Here is an 18,178-nt window from a genome sequence, read left to right as displayed (position 1 = left end):
TATATTTTTGGATTTGGAAAAAGCTTATGATACAGTGAAGAGAAAACATGTATGGGAATGTCCACTGAAAAGGAATGTACCAAAATCATTAATTAACAAAATAAAAATGTTGTGATGACGATGCTTGTTTAAAGGGGCCTAACATCTAGGTCATTGGCCCCTAATGGTACGAAATGTAATGACAAATTAAAAGCTCAAAATCATCCACTGACTAAAATAAAAAATGTCATGAAGAATGAATGGAGGGATATGAATTTGAAACAATCCGTTGATCCAATCCAAAAACTAACATAAAAAATAGTATTACTGACCAAGGGACCACTTCTAATGCACAATCCTGAATCGAGGAGGCTTGTTGGCTAAAGGGGTCCAAAATCCAGGTCAACGGCATTCATAATAGCACTGATCGCTAGTAAAGTAGAACCATGGTATTTGTCATGTTGGGGGTACTAATCAAAAGTAGCGTCAAACGGTATTCCACACAGGATTGTACAACTCAAGTACTGTACGTCACACAGGTAACGCAGACCTATGGTGTTTAGTGGGTACTAATCACAGGCAACGCAGACCCACAGTGTCGCTCATATAGTGGTACTAATCACAGGCAACGCCCAGACCCGTGGTGTTTCTCACAATGATACTAATCACGGGTACTGGAAACTCACAGTGAACCACTCTGTTACTACCAACCACAAACCTCTGGAGTACCTAATATAGTGGTACTACCCACAAGTAAAGGCGACCCTTGGTGTTCCCCGCGAGATGATACTAATCAAAAATAGTTTCATGGTTCTAATAAAATCATCCCTTGGTCGCCCCTTTTAGTTGCCTCATGACAGGCAGGGGATACCGTGGGTGTATTTTTCGTTTGCATCCCCCACCCACAGGGGTAAAAATGTTTTATCATGAGAGTAAAACCAGTGTACAGTGGGGAGCGGTGACAAACATTTTATACAAAAAAAAAAAAAAAAACCAAGCAAGGAAGTACAGTCACCCTTATTGTTTATTATATTGATGGATTAAATCATAAAATGTGTAAAACAGAGTATCAGTAGTGATGAAGTGAATGCTTTGGTATTTGCAGATGATTGGGGAAAGGGAGAAAAGGAAGTACAAATGAGACTGGATGTTTGGAATGAAAATCTGAAGGAGTTTGGAATGGTAATTAGCAAAAAGAAAACTGTAGTCATGCACTGTGAAAAAGCGAAAAAGAGAAGCCAAGTGAACATAGATGAAGAATTGGTAGAGGATCTAGGTAGCATTATTAATGGAAGTAATGAAACCAACTCTGAAATTAATAACAGTCTATAAAGGTACAACATTTTATTTTGTCATCAAGTCAAGACAGCTTTTATGGGATGACAAAGTACCCAAGAGAACTAAATTAACAATATATAAACAGTTTTTCACACCAATTGTAACATACGGACAAGAAATACTGGTAACTAGTAAGAGACAATTAAATTGAAATTATAAATAAGGTAGTTCAACCTATTCAATACAAATAAATAAGAAATGTAGTGTTACATTCCTATTTACAGTTGAACCTGCTTTATACGTAACTCTGTTCTGCGTAATTCGTATTTGTATGTAATTTTCTTTAGTTCCCGGCAAAATATAATTTAAAAGCGTGTTAATTAAACCTTATTTATACATAATTCGCTGTTATACATATTAATTGTCAGTGAAATATAACTGAGTTTTGCGTAACTGTAATGAGCAGTGCTTTTTTTAAAAGAAACTACTATATTTACGAAGTTTCCTCTTTGTCGGAGTAGGCGTAAGTGGTGCGGTCGGGTTTCGGTGCTGAAACAGAAGACAGAGTTTCGCCGAGTGACATTGTTGACCCTTACTGGCGGCTGAACACAGGCCAATGGAGCGAGTTCCCTTCACTCTCTATCTCGCTCCTCCTGTACCTTCGTCGTTTTTGACCTTCACAATGCCGCCTAAGATTAAGATACATTTCAAGCAAAGTGAGGGGTTTCGGTGCGGAAACAAAAGAAAATACAGTAAATTTGTTTGAATATGAGAATTTCTTTTGTGGGAACAACAGAGAAGTAAAATGTCCATGGTGCCGGTATCTGGTGTTTACTGTTGAACAGTAGTTTTGTCATTCAGTTGCTTTGATTAGCCATGGAGACCAGAAAAAGGAAAATTTATATGAGAAGTGGACACTAATCCACACAAAACAAAAACTGAAATTGCTTGAGACTTAGGGATTGCTTATACCATGCTATGTACAGTCATCAGTAAAAGAAACGCTATTTTGGATGAGTTCTTAAAACTGGCTTCAAAATCAGCAAATCACAGCCATCAGCAAGAAGGAAGGTATGTAGATTTGGAGAAAGCACTTTTCATATGGTTCCAGCAAAAGCGGGCTGCAGCTCTACCAATTAGTGGCGACATGCTGAAGGCAAAGGCGACAGAGTTAGCTAAAATGATAAGTATCACTGCTGATTTCCAGGTTTCATCAGGATGGTTGCAAGGATTTCGTCATGAAATCACAGGGAGAACAATTTGCGGAGACTCAAAAGCTGTGGACGACGTCACAGTGCAACACTGGAAGGAAGAGGTTCTGCCGGGTATCGTAAGCGATGATCAACCTCCAAACATCTACAGCTGTGTTGAGACCGGCCTATTCTACAATCTCCTTCCTAATAAAACATTAGCTGAAAAAGGTGACTCATGCCATCGAGGGGAGAAAAGTAAAATTCGTGTAACAGTACTTCTCGCCACCAATGCAGATGGATCTGACAAACTTCCTCCACTTGTGATAGGAAAATCGAAGAATCCGAGGTGTTTTAAGGGTGCGAAAACAAAACCTATGGAATATGAATCCAACAGAAACAGCTATGCTTCTAATGGAACAGTGGTTGAAAAAATGGACATTAAAATGATAAAGAAACAGAAGAAGGTCCTTCTCCTTACGGATCGATGTGCAGCACATCCATCTCAAAGTGTTCTGGAGAATGTCCGAGTGGAATTTTTCCCTCCTAACTGTACCAGTGTTCTACAACCGCTTGATTTGTGCATCATTGCAAATTTCAAAGTGCATTATAGAAAAATGCTGGTTCAGCATTTAATAACACTGAGTGATGCAGGAAATGAACCTCCCTCCATTAACTTGCTACAAGCCATGGACTTTATTTCGGCTCCCTGGAAGTAGGTGTCATTCTCCACAATCAGCAATTGTATCCGCAAAGCTGGTGACTTACTAGAAGAGGCTGCCTCTAATGATGATTATGGGGACGAAGTTTTCTCTGGCAATGAGCTAACGCTACCGGAGGGTGTAGAATTTGATACCTGTGCATTTCTATGATAATCGGGCTGTATGTGGAGAACTACCAGATGAAGAGATTTATTGCTGATGTATGCCAACAATGCAGTGGTGATGGACCAGCTACAAGTGATAGTGACAATGATGGGGATGGAGATAACGACTTTAATCTTGAAACACCTGAACTGAGTGAAGTGTTAAGTGGAATCGATGGGTGTAGGCATTACATCAGTGTGTAAAGTTGTAGTGAAAATGCTTTGAATTCATTACTAAGTTTGCAAAAGGAGGTTTAGGCCTACTCTTGATGCAAGCAAAGTGAAACAAGCCAACCTATCTGATTTCTCTAAGGCTGGACCAAGTTCAAAATAATATCTTCTGTCTTAATGTGTTTATTATTTGCAAGGATTAACACTTGTAGGTCTATTCCATTGGTTTTTCAGTAAATATGTGATTATTGTGTAAGTCTGATTTCTAAGTAATTCTGAGTTACAAGTAGTTTTTTCCCTTCCCCTTCATATACGTATAAGTCAGGTTCAACTGTAATTATAAGCAGAAGCGGTACCGGTTTCGACCCCAATCCAGGTCATCATCAGCCGAATAAAACTCAAAAAAACAATGCATAGGTAAGAAAGAAATTAAAGAACGAGTCCCCACAAAAACAGTTGAAGAGGCAATATAAAACAATGGGGATACGCACTGTACAATCCAGAAGAAGAAGGTAAGTCACTTAAAAGAAGCAAGGCACAATCTTCTGAACAGCAGCATAGCACACGCAAAGTTCGGCACTGTCTCAAAATGTTTACGAGAAGCGGAGGACAGGTAAGCGAGCCAGCTTGCATACACTATCAGGCGTGAAGTCACAACACAAACCAACAAATATGAAGAATCAAAATCGTGCAGAAGCTGAAGACGAGTCGCTCGATTGAAGTAAATAGCCAGCTCCCTAAGATCAGCGCAACATATTCAATGTCCGGCACTGTGCTTTCAAACGCAGACGGAACTCTATGAATAGCTTAATGATCCAGTATTCGCTTCGGTCGCGAAAATGTATAAATGTATATATATATAATACAATTCAATATAATTGAAATATGTAACTAGGATCTTGTAGATTCTTTAGAACAGTTGATGTAAAAAACAACTGTGTAGAGAAAAATGGTAAAAAGCTCAATACAGGAAACAAATGAAAAACGTATATGCACAGTGCGCTATTTCTTGAAGATAAGAATTTAGGTCGTAATTGAAGTAGTCACAGTCAGAGCAAGCCACGAGTTTAAATTTGTATGTGAAGACCCAAAATGCAGGTGGCATTATAGTATATTAGTATACAGTTCAATTCGGAAAGTAGGTTTTTTTTTTTTTTTTTTTTTTTTTTTAGAGGAGAGGTGAAAAGAAAAGATAAGTTAATAAAGGAAGAGAATTAGTACAAATAGCGCACTGTGCATATACATTTTTCATTTGTTTCCAGTATTGTGCTTTTTACCATTTTTCTCTACACAATTGTTTTTTACGTCAACTGTTCTAAACAATCGACAAGATCCTGTTTACACAATTCAATATAATTGAAATATATTATATGTATGTATGTATATACACACACACACACACATACATTTTCGCGACCGAAGCGAATACTGGATCATTAAGCTATTCATCGAGTTCCGTTGGCGTTTGAAAGAACAGTGCTGGACATTGAATATGTTGCGCTGATCTTAGGGAGCTGGCAATTTACTTCAATCGAGCGACTCGTCTTTGGCTTCTGCACGATTTTGATTCTTCATATTTGTTGGTTTGTGTTGTGACTTCACGCCTGATAGTGTATGCAAGCTGGCTCACTTACCTGTTCTCCGCTTCTCGTAAACATTTTGAGACAGTGCCGAACTTTGCGTGTGCTATGCTGCTGTTCAGAAGATTGCACCTTGCTTCTTTTAGGAATGTAACACTACATTTATTTATTTGTATTGAATAGGTTGAACTACCTTATTTATTATTTCAAAATAATTGTGATACAGTTCAATACGGAACATCATGAAATTTTTATCTTTAAATAGTAAGAGACAAGATAGTAAGATCCAAGCAGTAGAAATGAAATTTTTAAGAACATTGGTTAAAAAGAGAAGAGAAAGAATTCAAAATATTAAAATCAGAGAAGAGCTAAATATGTAAAAAGAATGGGAAAGGAATGGGTAGCAAGAAGGGAATTGGAAAGAGACCAGTTGGAAGACCGAGAAGAAGGTGGATGGATCAGATTTGGAAGGACATTAGAGAAGCTGGAGTGGATGTGGCAGAAGTAATGGAGCAGGAAAAGTGGGACAGAAAGGAGTGGAGGAGGCTTGATAACCACACCCGGGCAAATGGAGTGGGTCATTGATGATGATGACTGGTGAAAGGAAATATTCAAATTCGAAACAAGAGAACATGCCTTCATAATATTTTGCTATTTGTTTTACGTCACACCAACACAGATAGGTCTTATGGCGACGATGGGAATGGACAGGCCTAGGAATGAGAAGGAAGCGGCCGTGGCTTAAATGAAGGTACAGCCCCAGCATTTGACTGGTGTGAAAATGGGAAACCACGGAAAACCATCTTCAGGGCTGCCGACAGTGGGGTTCAAACCCACTATCCCCCGGATGCGAGCTCATAGCTGAGCGATTCTAACCACACAAGTGGTCTGCCAAATTATTATACTCAGATCAAAAATACATGGATTTATTAACATTTTGGCAAAATAAATATATTTCTGGAAAAATTCCATGCATTTTCTTTATATCATTTGTATTTCACATATTCTATTTACCATTTTCCACAGAAACAGTTTAACTAAAATTGTCTTTGTAAAGATCAAACGTTTAGTATTTTGTGAAGCCACCCTTAGCTGCAATCAGTGCAGAGACCCTTCTTGGCATACTTGTAATGCATTTTCTTGCCTGTTCCTCCATAGCCTATATGGGGTGTTCCAAACCTCATTAAGTCTTTCTAAGACATGTTCTTGCTTGTAATTACACCTTTTTAATAATTTCTTTTTTTTTTTTCAGTGCCTTCCAAATATTTTCTGTTGGATTCATGTCATGTGAGTTGGCTGGCCAGTCCAATACATTAATTTTTTTATTCTGTAGGAATGCTGTTAGTGATTTAGCCTTATGGCATGGTGCTGAATCATACTCATTTTTCAGGAACCATTCAGACTTGAGGCAAAAGTTAGTTTCTTAGCACCAGCTCATACTTATCCTACCTTGAACAACATACAGAGGCCTGTTACCCTTGCCGCTAATCACAGACCATATCATTATGGAGAGAGGATGTTCCACCCGTTCTTCATAAGTGCATAAATAACGTGATGGATAGCTTTCGAAATCTCGGTCAAAATGGGACTGACATTGTTCTTCGAATGACAAATTATCCATATTTCGAATTAAGCAATTAAATAACATGCAAAATCGTACCTGATGTTTCCGAGAATGAGCGCTTCTTCGAATTAGGCTGGATTTTGAATTAACTGATTTTGAATTATAGAGGTTCTACTGTATACGCAAGTTTGAGAGTGCCATGCCTTATTCACCAAACCCGACTATGTACAGGATAAAGTGTCGCATTTTTAATTTCTGTGGGAATGTTCATAGAAATTCGGTTTTGCAAATATACCACTCCATTTTACACGTTTTGAAAACGATTTGATATTTAGTACTTTTCTGGAGTGTAATATCTTTCCTGCTAATGAGTAGCCATCATGGTGTCTCAAAAGTACACATTCATCTTGTGTTGACTGAGAAATTGAACGTTTTCTCATAAATAGTGATTCTGGAGAGAAATTTTTTGAAGAGGAAAAAAAAAAAAAAAAAACCAAAACTGAACTCCAACGAAGTGTCAGACAAAATAATAGTGATGAATCTGATGAGAAACTGTCCTTTCCTGCAGACAAGTGGAGGAAGATAGTGCACATTATAAAGAAAGCCTCTCCATTTTCTTGATTATTTGGTATGTTTTTTTCTGAAATGTTCATGATTCTGATGGTACCAGTTCTGGAATCACAGATTTTGAATTATATTCCAGTAATAGTATCAGTAAAAATTTATCTGTATAGATGTTTCTTCTTTTAAAAGAGCTTCCTGGTCATCAAAACATGTCACCAGCTTAGATTTGCGGCGAGATCATGCCATTTGGACACGTGAGCCGTTGAAGGGCCAGAAGTACTTTTATCCAACTTAGCAGCCTCCATGCACACTCCAATCCATTTAGCCTTACTCGCATTGGACTTTTTCTGGTTTCTTAATCTATTTTTACGCTCTATCGGTTCGAGCACATTTTTTCAATTTTTACTTGGACTAATCTGCTTTTGTAATGCGATGTCATGCTAAATTTCCACTAAAATTTGTTTCAATGTTCACAAAATCCAGACTGAAACTTCTGATTATGCATCACCATTGTGAGAAAGTAACAATTTAGCAACTGAATGCCGTATAATGCATTTAAATCAGATGACAGAGAGACATTCAGGTTTCAGATCCAAAGGCTGTCAAAATACTGTCTATTACTTTGTCTTAGACATGATATCCTCTCATTTCCCCTTATCCAGCTCCTGCCGGATCGGATTATTTATAACACTTCAACTTCCTCTCCCCTTTCACCACTCCTCTTCCATCATTCTGTCCCAGTCCAGGTTTCTTCTTTTATTTGATATGGCACTTGTCTTAGATATGATAACCAATCTAATTTTGCACTCACACTATCAAATTGTGTAGAAGCATTAAATAAATTTCCAGTCAAACAAGCATAAGAACAAGAAATACTCACTGAGGCATCCCCGGTACTTCAGTTCGGTATCACGGGCTTGTGTCCTGGCTTGAATGGCATCCAGGATAGTGTCTGGTCCTACTAATCCTGAAGGTCGCACTACTCCCAGAAGTTCGGACAAGGACATGAGGGGAAGCCTCACTACTTGAAGGATGGATGCAGAATCCTCGTCTGGATTTGCTTGCACCCATTCACACACAGCACGGAAAATTTCTACCTCTGGCGCATAGAACGAGTCTCGCAGGATCAGGTCCTTAAGAGCCCCCTAACAACATAAGAAAAAACATCAGAGAATGAAAAAAAAGAATCTGTCTCATATCATGGACACGATTGTATAATTTACTAGTTTAAGTATTTGTTTTCCGCAGGTATTGTGAAAAGGAATTAACTAATGCAAGATTAATAAAAACTAGAAAATAATCAGAAGTTTTGCACTTGTTTATAATAACCACCCATTTTAATCAATAACATTTAAAATAATGTATGTTTTAAAATCATATACATATAAGGAAAGTGATCTAATAGAATCAGATATTCTTTCATGAACGCAACTTGTCATGCCATTATTAATGAAATGTTTTCTTTCCTAAGTATTTTCTAGTATTTATTAATTTCAACAGAATGAAAAACTTTCAGATCAAATGTAATCATCATGAAAGAAGCATGGTTGGGGATCTGACAATATAGGAAAGATATTGCTGAGGTATGTATAGAGCATATATGAACATCAAAACATCGAACCAGAAACTGAAAGCGAAAAGCTCTGTAGTAGCGAGATAAAAATGGGAAAATTAGTGCAGTGGAAGGATACCTTGAATAAAGGTATGTTGGAGGAAATGTGCTCAATGAAGTAAGGTACGTATATTGAGACAGACCATGAAGTAGAGGAGGATAATGAAAGGTCCTACAGTCAGAAGGAGGGAGTTTGAACCGGCACTTCAGCAATTAAATGAAAATAAAGCTACCCGTTCGGAGAACATACCAGGAGAACTGCTAAAGAATATGGGAGAGAAAATGAAAAATTCTACATGTCATGATATGCAAATGCTATGATGTTGGTGAATTCCAGACGACTTCATCAAAACACAATTGTTATGATACTAAAGAAAGGAAGTACTGTAGAATGCTCCGAACACAGAACAATAACTCTTCTGATACAGCCAAAATACGACTACCAATAATTAAAAACAGGATAAATAACAAATTAAACTTACACACTGACCAGGACAAGTTTGAATTTAGGCTAAGGATGGGAACAAGAAAAGCAATCTTGGCTCTCTGAACAATTTTAGAAAGGAGATTGGAGATTAGTAGAAACACCCATGCAGCATTTGTACACCTTGAAAAGGCTTTCGATAACGCGAGTTGGGTCAAACTAGAGTAAAACCTTGTTACTGTGTTCCTCCATGTTTTCCCGCTTAGCACATCGTAAATTCGAAGTCCCGATTATCATTGTATTAAATCTATATAAAAATACCTCTCTTATTACGTCCCGAATTTTAGCTATTACCATTTAACGATAATATTTTTCCTAGCCCTGAAAATGTTATTTGCCATCCCTTGTGGAAGGAATGAGATTTCAACTCGGGTAAGAGCCCTCACGGCAGTTGCTTGATAACAGGAAAATGCCTTGAATTCTTAAACTTCACAGGATAAATTTCACCTTTGGGGAGCAAGCCATTAGCCTCAGAAATGCTTAGTTTTGCTTGCTAGTTAGCAGTGAAACTGCAGACTAACACAATGAGCCTGTTTGTGCTTTTATTTCGCTTTCCATTTAGAAGTTAAAAATTTATTTCGTGTTTAGTTGTTCAGTGAAGGGTAGCGAATATTTGTTGCATGATAGCCTACAAGTTGAACATATAGTACGTTTACATGCAGGATTCAGTTCGATCGGAATACACTTCCCGTATTGAAAACGCCATGTAAACGGGGGCTCAGTTCGGATTGAGTCTCAAGGTCAATACAGTAAAATCTGGGATAGTATCATGCTCTGTTCAAATTGAGTTCCATGAAAATGTGGATCGCACTGAGAGGGTATTGAAAATGACTGCGTACACACTCCACGTTTGTTCTGTCGAAATAAAAAAATATAATGAGCCAGTAAATATATTTACTCGTATAATGATCAACAACTGCCATCATATTATAAGACTGCCAGCCCTTGCGATTAACAAAATCACAATAACCTTCTGTTGGGGTTAAAATTGGAATGTGCATTCCATCTATTGCATGAATTACATTTGGTATACCACACATACTTTCAAAACAGACAGTTATCTCCCGGGCTTCTACTGTATTTGGCGTTTTTAAAAACTATTTTACTAAAATTTTGCATCATCCGTATACGTTGATGTTGCCTGGCGGATTCAATACGATACTCAAATACCAGTTCTACATGTAAATTGGGATCGTATACAATATGGTAAGTGTACTCAAATCAATCTCAATCCCCATATAAACATACTAATTATCGTGTGAAGTTGACCAGCGTGGTGCATATTAGTCTTATGATAGCCTAATTATGGATATGGAAAAAGTCATCAAATTCCTTACTAATGAAGACAAAATTAAAGTCTACGTCACCCAGTCGCTGCAAGCGTGCAGAGTTGGCGTGAATGTTGAAACTCGCACCTTCCAGTTTCGACTCCATCACTCAAATAGGTCTTGGTCAGTCGAAGTTTTATTTGATTCAAAATGGCAGCCAAAGTCATTCTGTTGCAGTTGCACATGACCGTATATAACCTCCAATTGATTGTCTAAGTGTGTGACCAAAAAAATAATGTTAAATAACCCACTGGTCTGAAATAAAAGGCTTCTACAAACATTTGTTTTAGAAAGAGTGTGATTTGCAGTAATACTCTGATATTTTTATGGGGCCCGTTCAAATGTTTTCATATTTGTTGTCTCGTGTTTTTCATGCCTTTAATACTCTCTTCTCATAGAGTTTTCACTGTACCTGCGGATATCAGACGTAAAATCCCCTTATTTTGGAAAAAATCGAATCTGGTGTTTCCATATCCCTGTTGGATAGTTTCTATTCCTGTATTCAGTAGTACGTTTTCTTGCTTAACACATTCTTTTTCCCTGTCCCCTGCAGAAACGTCTTAAGGAGGTTTTACTGTATTCAGAATTCTTAAAGCTACAGGTTTGCACTGGAAAGACAGGAGGCTGATACTGCGGCTCTATGAAGGACAGACTGGAGGAAGTATCGATACAACAAAAATCAAAAAAGGCACTCTCTAGCACATTCATTGAAGAAGCCACATTTTTTTGCTCGTGGTTTAACGTCGCACTAACATATCGAAGGTTTTTGGCAAAGCAAGGATGGGAAAGGGCTAGTACTGAGAAGGCAGCAGCTGTGGCCTTAATTAACGAACACCAGCATTTGCCTGGATGAAAATGAAAAAGCACGGAAAACCATCTTCAGGGCTGCCAACTGTGTTGTTCGAACCCACACCATAACTACATGATCATAACTGCACAATCAAATCTCTAATTAGAAGCCATAATGTTGTTTAACCCTCTCATGCCCATATTTAAATGCATGTTATCCCCAAAATGAAATGAAAATGTGTACAGGCTTAATACAAAATACAGATAGCAGTGATTTTAAAAGAAAGAAACTAACATCCACGGTCTCTACATAGTGCACATGCTAGTAATAGTCAGCTATATTTGCCTATCTGCTGATAGGTTGCTTATGTTTGTGACTGTAAGTACAAGTAGGCTTCACTATGCTATGGGTAGGAAGCGCTCAGCTTCTGCAGTACACATCACTCTGCTATGGGCGGAAGAGGGTTAAGGGAAACATAAAAGGAGTTTAAAAAGTGGGCACTGTATCCAATGGATTTTGCAGTACTTTTAGCAGAATTCGAGAAGGAGTCATCCAAGAAGCTAAATGTATTGCCATCAGAATTGCCAGATTCATGCTTAAATGTTAATGTTAAAAAGATCAAGGTATTAGTTGCGAGTTAAAATCCAGAATGAATTCACACCAACATCAAGCTTACTGACCAGGTAGCAGAACAAGTCACCAGTTTCCCTTACCTAGGAAGTGTAATCAACAATGACAACAGGTACAGCAAAGAAATCAGAAGGCGAACAGCACTTGCCAACAGGCATTTAGTTATGAGAAAAATATTTTAATCAATGCAAATTTAAATTTTGAAATTACAAAGAAATTTGTGATGTCTTTTGTATGGAGTGTGATGATGTATGGATGAGAATCTTGAACAATCAGAGATCAGGACTGGAAACAACTTGAAGAGATGAATGCTCTGAATTACATGGATTGAAAAGAGAAAAAATCATCCTGCAAAACATTCAAAGGAAGAGAGAACTGATGCTAATGATATAGAGAAGAACTAAATTCACTGGCCACATCTTACAACGTAATACCTATCTAACCAATCTGCTGCAAGGGAAAAATCACAGGGAAGAAAGTCTGAGGATGACTGAGAAAAAAATTCCTTCACGTACAATGAAATGATCAAGGAATAGAGGAGAGACAATAAGGCATTACATTAAGGAATTGATGAACTGAAGATGATTAATATAAGAATCATATGACTTAATCCTTGTATTATAAAACTGCATCAAAATAAAAGACTGGAAATTATATTTAGCATATCTTTCAACATATAGGGTTTTTGGACAAAACTCCTTTTAAGACAAAGTTAAAATTACCATACCTATTTTTGCCCCGTCAATATTGCTACAACATTGTTTTACAGGTGCTCCAAAGTTTGGTACCAGCAAGTATCAATATTAGACTAGGACAGAACCTATTTCTCCTCACTACACCAATAAGTTGTGTTAATTTGTCTCATTCTCCCATGTCTACTTCATGTGGAGTGAGGGTTGCAATATTTCTGAGTGGCTACTTTGAACACCTCACGTGGTGTCAATATGTTGAACATTAAGCTGTATCTTCACCAAATGTCACTCTTATATCTCAATTTATTACAAAGTCAATGACAAACACCCCCACCCCCCTCAGTGGATAGCTATCCAGAACTTACATGCAGAGTTTTGAGAAATTCTTTTTAGCTCTATTTATATGATCTTGTAACTAACAGACTAAAATTAAACAACCTACTTTGGATTTCTGTATACCCAATCTGAGATGAATATGAAGTACAAGGCAAAATTTGAAATGAACTGACAAAATTATAATTTTATTTATAAACAGGTTTTCTTCCAATGTCTCAACAGGGCAAATGCTCAAGAATTCCTTCCTGTTAAAACAATAACCATCACCTCCACAAGTATGGAGTTATCCAGTGAAACTCTCATGATACCAAGAGAACTCTAAAATATGAAGTGTACGAAACAAGTACAATAATTTAAAAGTACCTAATCTTAATTTTGGACAGATAGTTGTTAAAATGATGACTACAGGGACTGATTATTTGGACTCAACTGCACTAACCACAAAAGCAGGAAAATAAAGATGTTACTTACAGCTGAGAGCTGTAAAAATGAGTCATGATGGATGATTTCCAAGGCGTGCCTGTCCATGAAGGAGAGACATACCCGTGTCAGGAACTGCAACTGGTATAATCGAGCGGCATCGAAGATCATGCATACGTTACGAATTTGCAGGATTTCTCGCAGGTAATCTGAGATAGAAGCTTCCAGGTCCACAAAGCCATACTGATGTGCTAGTCCCAAGGTATCCAGAACCACCTCTTCCTGCAATGACATAATACTTGTACATTCCTTTGAATACATGCGCATAATGATTTCTTAAAACTAGAAATCCATGTGAATTTATCTGCAGTTAACACTTTTGAATGAATTAAATAAATTAGCATGCCTATCTAAAAAAATAATCTAATTTTCAAAATACCGCAGCAATGCGAAGTCCTAGTGTTTTCAAGTACAGTAGAACTCCGCTATAGCGAGCACGCTATATAACGAGAACCCCGTTACAATGACAATGTTTGTTCGTCCCTTCACAATTCCTATATTAAACTGTGCATTATCCTTCGGTTACAGCGAGAGCCCTATCACTGACGCATCCGTTATTAAGAGCGAATAAGCGCGCACAAATTTTTCCGTTACCGATATTTATGCACCCAGTCATTATACTGCATGTGATCGATCATCTTTGGTATAGTTTTCTCGCTATGTTTAATAGTGAACTCTCTCGTCGACATTCAGCGGCAATGTCAGAGTCTATTACTAATACCCGTCAACTGCTGTTCCGTAAAGAAAAATGAAAATGAAAGAGGAGAACATGTTTTCGTAATAAATGCATAAATAACTAGTCTGATAACAGTTGTTAACTCATTAAAGATAAAGGCTGAATAAACGATCACAATTTTAACTCATTGGGCCCGAGCCACGGAACCGTTCCGTGCTTCGTCTCGGTGGACCAAACGCCGGACCACGGAACTGTTCCGTTGTCTCATTTTACTACGTAATTCAACTTTTCCTCAAGAGATGGAAGAGTGAGTTGCGTATGTGATTTGTGTAGGGACACTTTCTTTGCAATGTTATATGCTCTTTGCTAATATATATCGATAGTGTGCTTGGTAATGTTAGTTTGAAGTGGGCTATCTCTAGCTTTGAGATTCGGTTGTAAACACGATGGCTGCTAATATAGAACTGATATTTACCGATATATAACCCCTTTTAGGAAGTAATGATGATTAGGAATATAATTTTTTCACTGAAATTAGTAGTAATATTAGTACTAGTGTGAGCAACGCTCCTGAAGAACAAATAGATGCGGAAATCGAAGAGGAAGTGCAAAGAGAAGACTGTGTTAGAGCTCAGCAGGCGGACTGAGCACGGTCCCGTCATGCTAATAAAATAAAATGTTTTACTGTATTCCATGTTCCGCAGTTTGTGGTATGAAAGCCTTTTGTTTTCATGTACATTTAAATCTTTAATGGTCTTGTTAGTAAGATATTTCTCATGATATGAAGCGACACTATATTTCCGCCAAAATAATCCCAGCGCCAACGCAGTTTCAATCCAACAAATATGCAGGGCTCAATGGGTTAAAGCTAAATACTGCAATTAAGCAAGAATGGGATATACCTCAAGATATGGCAGAGTGCGTGATTGATTTAGTTTATATTTTCTTGCATTTGTTAAATTATGGAAAGGCTATTACCATTTAAATTTATAGCGAGAAGGTTTGTAATTTCTCTACAGGTGCTTGAAGTATGTTTTCATCAATGTATTGTACAGTTAATAACTTAACTGAAACGTTTGCCACAAAATGTGATCAATCATCTTTGGTACGGTATAGTTTTGTAGGATGCTAATTAGTTTATAATGTCACCTATTCAATATATTAAAATTTTAAACAATTAGGAATGTATCTTTATTTCCATATGAGACATGTTGCGCCTTTCATTGAAGGCATCAGTCAGTCACAGTATTACCTCAAGGCATAAATCAGGTACCTGATTTGTAATTAAATTGTAATTACTAAGAAATAATGTTGACATATTACAGTAGGGATAGTCAATGAGAAAAACAAGGTTCATTGATAATATGGATACCAACATATCAGCCGTTGGCTGTAAATTAACAGTTGTGAAGAATAACAGCCTCAAAATGTTAGGGTATGTCTTACAAAGGTTAACTTAACATCCTTACATGGGGGCAGTCCAAGGGAAAGATAAGTTGTCTTGTCAATACTCTGATCAACCAATGGCAGAAATTAATGTTATGCACAACTCATTTTGTATCCTTTCTCCCCAAACTGCTCCCATGTAAATATGTTATTTTAAGCTTTGTAATTTCCCAACTTTTCAATAGAGTAACATCAATATTACTGCATAGTTGCGCTGTCAATACTGTGATCAACCAACGGCAGAAATTGTTATTGCACATGTGAAAGATCAAGGGTCGTTTCGCAATCGCGGCCTGACAGTAATGAACACCACTGGCAAATACTGCAGTAACCACACTGTTTCTTTTCACCCCCACACACAAAACTCGTTGACAATAAATGACCACCACTTTATCATACATCGCTAGCCACGGCAACTGGTTGTACAGTGCCTATGTGTAACGTCACTGGATCTCGGAAAATAGTGAAGAGAGAATGACATTCTATTATCCTCTACAAAAATGTTTATCAAATCTGCAGAATGGCATCAAAACATGCCAGGCTTTGAATTCTTAGAAAAGCCACGGCTACTCAGGAGCAGAGATATAATGCGTCTTCTGTACCTGACGCTTAGTAAAATTAAGTTTTATTGACAGCAGGAACATTTTCGTGATGGATCGTCGTATTGTAGAGATATGTGGGACAGGTATTGTCAGCAAATTTGCAACGGGTTCTCGATATTATGATGCCAATTTTAAGTTAATGGCTATTAAACACTCGGGTGAAATGTATAATAATTGTGCAGCCGCAAGAAAATACGGCATAGGCCTAACTAAAGCCAATATTCGGCCTTATTGTGAAGACAAAGGTAGCTTAAAAATGCGTATTGTACAAAAAACAGCATTCAGTGGCACGCAACAAGGATGCTTTAAAGAAGTCTAAGATGAAATTGTAAGGTATGTGCACAAAAAATGCAAGGGCGGAACTGCCATACCGTGGTGCAGTAAACTCATTCGTTGACCTTCAAAGTCCGCGATTAGGCCTACTGTGCAATTAGAAATAGGAAAGGATTTCCACCTATCAATACTTGTTTATTGCACTTATTATGCTACAGGACCGGTTTCGATCCTTTACATAAGGTCATTCTCAGCTGAACCATGCATACATATCTATGTGATGAAGCTATGATTAAGATAATATAGTCAAAGGAATGTCATACGATAATAAACATTAGGTCACAGCCAAATGGGGCATGTCATAACGTGAACTGGCATATATGTCACTATGTACAACAATGCATTGTATGTCTAAAATAGTATGTTTAAGATCTTAAAATTAGTTGATAAAACATATCTCACTTAAAACTAACATATATACATATATATATGTACAAGATGAATACAATATATGGGAGTACTTCATGCACATGAACGTTCATGTGTTGCTTGTTGGCTGACTCCCGCGTTCAAGTCTTATTTACACAGTTTTACACTCAGCTGCTGTTCTTGAAGTTTAAATGATATGGTTTGCTTGTAAAATTGTACATGTACACAGAGTAAAACACTTTCCAATTTTAAAAAGGTGCCAGACGTATGGTTAAAATTAGGCTAAAATACGTTCAGCTCTGCTGTGTGTGTTGCCTTATGTTAAAATCAAATCATGTTGTCCTGTGACGTCCATAAAATTTGAGTGACATTGGGTTCAAAGTAGTGGCTCCTTTCCCATTTGTAGCTGTGCAGTGATGTTATATTTATCTGTGGAAGATAAGATTGAGCTATGAGTGATATTTATATTGGAAGAATGTCTAAGGGTTGTGTGTGCTAATTTGAATATGTACTTACTGTTGGTGTGGCTGAGATGTGTTTGATATGCGAGCTTGTTGTGTACTGCTTCGTGTTTTTCTTGGGCTCATACTAGCTGCTGTGAGGGGAAGGGAAGGAGGGGTAGGGAGAGTTGCTGTTGTGGGGGTAGGGGTGGAGCTGGGTGTGTTGTTAGATATTTTCCAGTCGCGTGTCGCGTTCTGTTTATCGATTGTCTTAAGGTAAGAGTTTCTTTGGGCGGGGATAACTGTATTGAAAATGATGTTAGTTTTTTCTGTGATTTCATTTATGTTGTAATTTGGATTGGTATACTGATCTAGAGTGATGTAAAATTCTTCTGTTATGTTGAGCAGGGGGCCTTTGGGGTTTATGTTCAGGATTTGCATGTCGTTATCGATGTTTGTGAAACTGTGTTTATAGTCTGCGACATGTTGTCCTATTGAGGAAAAATGATTGTGTTTTACCGTGTTTAGGTGCTCATTATATCGGGTTAGGAGTTTCTACCGGTGCGTCCGACATAGCTTGTCTCACAGTTATTGCATTTGATACAGTATACCCCTGCGTAGTTGTATTTGTTGTTGCTGTTGATTGTCCTGACGTGTATGATGTTGGTACTGTTGTGTGTAGTTCTAAATGCTATTCTTAGGTTATGTTTTAAAAAAATGTTAGTTATGAGGTATATGTGTACATTATTGAAGGTGAATAGTGCATACT

The 18,178-nt window shown here is 37.5% G+C and overlaps 1 protein-coding gene across 4 annotated transcripts in view; it reads right to left on the bottom strand.

Annotated features, from left to right (window-relative positions):
• The window catches only part of BTBD9 (BTB (POZ) domain containing 9), a 154,987-nt gene that overhangs the window by 108,849 nt on the left and 27,960 nt on the right, over positions 1-18,178 (bottom strand). For 3 of the 4 annotated variants that reach the window (XM_067155401.2, XM_067155402.2, XM_067155399.2), the window contains exons 4-5: positions 13,535-13,765; positions 8,072-8,336 (exon numbers count right to left, since the gene is read on the bottom strand). In XM_067155401.2, coding sequence (XP_067011502.2) covers positions 8,072-8,336; positions 13,535-13,765 — 496 coding nt within the window. The remainder of the gene's footprint in view (positions 1-8,071; positions 8,337-13,534; positions 13,766-18,178) is intronic. The other variant, XM_067155400.2, reaches the window with a different exon arrangement.

Source organism: Anabrus simplex, chromosome 11 (assembly GCF_040414725.1).
Source record: "Anabrus simplex isolate iqAnaSimp1 chromosome 11, ASM4041472v1, whole genome shotgun sequence".
Lineage (NCBI taxonomy): Eukaryota > Metazoa > Arthropoda > Insecta > Orthoptera > Tettigoniidae > Anabrus > Anabrus simplex.
Note: the sequence above shows the minus strand (reverse complement) of the source record. Positions and strands in the feature narration are given on the sequence as shown.